Raw genomic sequence first — 3,893 nt, 5'->3', positions numbered from 1 at the left:
AAAGTGACTTTTCCTTTCTTCTGTTGCTTTTGGCAGATTTTTGGACCATGTGCACTATTTTACATTTTGAAGTATTGCCCATAGAATAACTTGTTATGTGGTACACAGGGAGCCCTAGACCCAGAGTGTAATATGTCCTCCAAAAGGCTCTCTCTCGTGTAACACTGCTATTGCTTTTGTTTTCGTCCATGTAGGCTACAAACTGTAGAGACAAAAACACAAGAGAATGGGTCGTAGTAACGGTATTGGGACAATTTCTGAAAATGGGCAATGTGGAAAGTCCCATTCCATGAAAACGATTTTGCCAAAAAAGGGCAACAATAACAAAAATTACAAAAAAAATTCAAAAGGGTCATCTCAGTCCAATCAAGACCATGAGCAAGTCCTTCAAGCCAATGTCGAGACCAACATGTCTTCCAAAACTCTTGATTATCAGAATGGGAACATATATGAGATACATAAGAGTAACCATGCGGACATCCACAGCTCCAGTAAAACAACTCCAAAGAAGGTTATCGAGCAGAAGTCAAGAACCCTCAAGGTCTCAAGCTCTCAAGGAAAAGAGGCATCAAATTCTGAAACGAAGAAAGAAGTTTTCCATTTCTGGTCAACAAAGGTTAATAATATCCATGAGGGTTCCGAGGAAAAGACCTCTGTGGCCAAGAGTAGTGCAGGAGACCACCTCAAGAACATTATTACTAATCAGCCTGCAGACAGTACCCAGGAGGACCATGGCAGAGGATGTGATTTCAGTAAGAATCCTTTTGAGATAAGACCCTTAAAGAGGAAGAAGAGGGATGAATTGTTCCCACCAGTAGGCTTTACCCACATTGATGACTATGTTCTTTCCTTGAGCAATCAGGTATCTCCATAATATCATACTGGTTTTCTTCAATTACTGTATGTTGACTTGTGGATACAATGTCCCAGACCTAAAGGGCAGTGTTCTATTATAAAGGAGCAGGAAGTAAATGTCAAGTTATGTTTCCAGTTTAGTGCTGCAAACTCCAAATAGCAAGTCAATGAGTTTCACTTCAAGGTAGTCTAGAATGATGCCACAGAAGTTGCTAAGGAAACAAAATTATAAGAAAATGGAAATCCTTCAATGTCAAAATTAAGTGTGTTTATCATTAGTGAAACTAAAGAATACTGGCCACTAATGAATGGATAGGCTGCACTCTCAGTGATGTCACTAGCTCCTAGTTATTGATAGGCTGCACTCTCAGTGATGTCACTAGCTCCTAGTGACTGGATAGGCTGCACTCTCAGTGATGTCACTAGTTCCTAGTGACTGGATAGGCTGCACTCTCAGTGATGTCACTGGCTCCTAGTTATTGATAGGCTGCACTCTCGGTGATGTCACTGTCTCCTAGGGAATGTATAGGCTGCTCTCTCAGTTATGTCACTGTCTCCTAGTAGATGGATAGGCAGCACTGTCAGTGATGTCACTGGGTATTAGTGACTGGATAGGCTACACCCTGAGTGATGTCACTATCTCCTAGTAAATGGATAGGCTGCACTCTCAGTGATGTCACTGCTTCCTAGAGACTGGATAGGCTGCACTCTCAGTGATGTCACTGCTTCCTAGAGACTGGATAGGCTGCACTCTCAGGGATGTCGCTGGCTCCTAGTGACTGGATAGCCTGAATTCACAGTGATGTCACTGTCTCCTAGTGACTGGATAGGCTGCACTCTCAGCGATATCACTGGCTCCTAGTTAATGGATAGGCTGCACTCTCAGTGATGTCGCTGGCTCCTAGTGACTGGATAGCCTGAATTCACAGTGATGTCACTGTCTCCTAGTGACTGGATAGGCTGCACTCTCAGTGATGTCACTGGCTCCTAGTGACTGGATAGGCTGCACTCTCAGTGATGTCACTGGCTCCTAGTGACTGGATAGGCTGCACTCTCAGTGATGTCACTGGCTCCTAGTTAATGGATAGGCTACATTCTCAGTGATGTCACTAGTGACTGGATAGGCTGCATTCTCAGTGATGTCACTGGCTCCTAGTTAATGGATAGGCTGCATTTTCCATATCTCTATTCGTTTAATAGGTTGTATTTTCATGAAACTTGATGGATCCAATAAATGTTGGTTTCCACAGTGCTGTAGTACCCAGAGGCGGATTGGCCATAGGGTTTACAGGGAAGATTCCCGGTGGGGCCTATTTAGTTTGAGGACATGTGGTCCTTTTTATAGACATAATGAATAAGATGCAAAATAATTTGCATATATGGAAATTACTGCCACTTAGCCTGTGATTGCAGATGATCTAGTGTATGCTCTGTCTGCCTGCTTGGCTGACATATAAGATTGAGTGAATAGTGACTGGGATACAGTTGGTGTAATAAGCAAGAAAATATATCTTTCTAAAGAATTATATAGTTTCTTAAATTCTGAAGGTGTATCATATAATGTGCTCATAATATTTCATTTTATTTCTTTTTAACTTCCCCCTTGATGCTGGACATGCCCACTATCTGGAAAGTCTTGGGGGGAGGGTGCTGCTGCCATGGCCCATGGCTAGACCTTACACCTCTGGTGCTGCCCATGTGGGGCCACTAGTGCAAATTTTTCCAGGGCCGCTTTTTGTTCCCAATCCGCCCCTGGTAATACCTATATATAATCGTGCGCTCTTTTTTTACAGATTCAGTCACAAAATGCCTCAGTAAAGGAAATTGTACATAAAATCACCAAAAAGTCCACAAACAACATTGAGAAGATTCGAGCAATATGGATCTGGCTGTGCCATAACATCAGTGAGTATATACCATAGAGGCTGCACTGCAGTAACAACAGGGCACTGAAACAAAACAAACATCTCACCAACCAGCCCTGCGATTGTCCATTTACACCTAATATCCCACTGTGTCCCATCCCCCACTCACTGCACAGCTCATCACCACTTGTATTCCACCTGTACAAAGCAAATGCATGAGAATAACTCAGCAATGACTGAGACCTCAGTTTATATCATATATATGAAACATTATAAATATACATAGAATAAAGTGAATGCATGCACCAAATCCGGGCCTACCGCCACCATATTTATCTGCGTTTCTCCTGCTCCATCTGCTGGTGGTGGTCAGGCTGTACTGGACATTACAGGGCGATGGCTGCGTTTTCTGAGACGCTACATGGAATATCTGTAATATTCACTAGGCTGGTTTTATATCGGTTTTGCAATGGTATTCATGAATATTGTGATACTAGTGACCAGCCTAAGGTGCAACACTGTTGCTGAGCGGTAAGTAGCGCCTGTGTCAGGAAAGCATGAATGTTAGTTACAATGGGAAAACAACTGTTAAACAGGTTTTTATAACTAAGTATTGTACATTCACAAGGATTTACCTGTCATGAGCATTTAGCTGAGAATTGTCTTCTCCCAGGCTATGACGTGGAAGGGTATCTCGGCCTCTCTCAGAAGTTGTACAGGCCGGAAGATGTGTTGGAGAAGAGGAAAGCTGTGTGCTCCGGGTACGCAGGGCTGTGTAAGGAAATGTGCAGGTACATAATTAGTACAAGGCATCAGCCAACATTTCTAGGATCATTGACATTGGTGTAAATGTATTTTCATTTGCTTAGCTTGATTTACATTACAGAGAAACAAGCATGAAAGGACGAGATTGCATTTTTATTTATTTTTGCCAGAATAAACTGTATGGTCGCTGTAGAGGTGGGCAGGGCCGTCACTAGGTGTGTGCAGAGTGTGCTCCGCACATAGCACTGCAGGGTAGCACTTGTCAATTATGAATGACCTAACTACTTTCAATTGCAGCTTCCCCCCTTTTTGAATCTCCTGACTGCCCCTGTCTTCTACCCCCACCGCTTTTGTCACTAATACCTATACAGCATTCATGGACTTGACTTGATAGCTCTTTGTTATTCA

At 42.9% G+C, this 3,893-nt stretch overlaps 1 protein-coding gene across 1 annotated transcript; it reads left to right on the top strand.

Moving 5' to 3' along the window:
• Window positions 1-217: 217 nt before the first annotated feature.
• Window positions 218-3,569, top strand: LOC135051488 (uncharacterized). Its single transcript, XM_063957399.1, has 3 exons — window positions 218-862; window positions 2,649-2,760; window positions 3,394-3,569. The coding sequence occupies exons 1-3, from the start codon at window positions 227-229 to the stop codon at window positions 3,567-3,569; spliced, it is 924 nt and encodes a 307-aa protein (XP_063813469.1). The 5' UTR covers window positions 218-226.
• The last annotated feature ends 324 nt before the right edge of the window (window positions 3,570-3,893 follow it).

The sequence above is a fragment of the Pseudophryne corroboree genome, chromosome 1, assembly GCF_028390025.1.
Source record: "Pseudophryne corroboree isolate aPseCor3 chromosome 1, aPseCor3.hap2, whole genome shotgun sequence".
NCBI lineage: Eukaryota > Metazoa > Chordata > Amphibia > Anura > Myobatrachidae > Pseudophryne > Pseudophryne corroboree.
Note: the sequence above shows the minus strand (reverse complement) of the source record. Positions and strands in the feature narration are given on the sequence as shown.

Coding starts and splice junctions, on each gene's coding strand:
- LOC135051488 (XM_063957399.1), top strand. CDS start 227: ATGGGTCGTAGTAACGGTATTGGGACAATTTCTGAAAATGGGCAATGT. Junction 863..2,648: donor TTCTTTCCTTGAGCAATCAG/GTATCTCCATAA, acceptor CTTTTTTTACAG/ATTCAGTCACAAAATGCCTC. Junction 2,761..3,393: donor CTGGCTGTGCCATAACATCA/GTGAGTATATAC, acceptor GTCTTCTCCCAG/GCTATGACGTGGAAGGGTAT.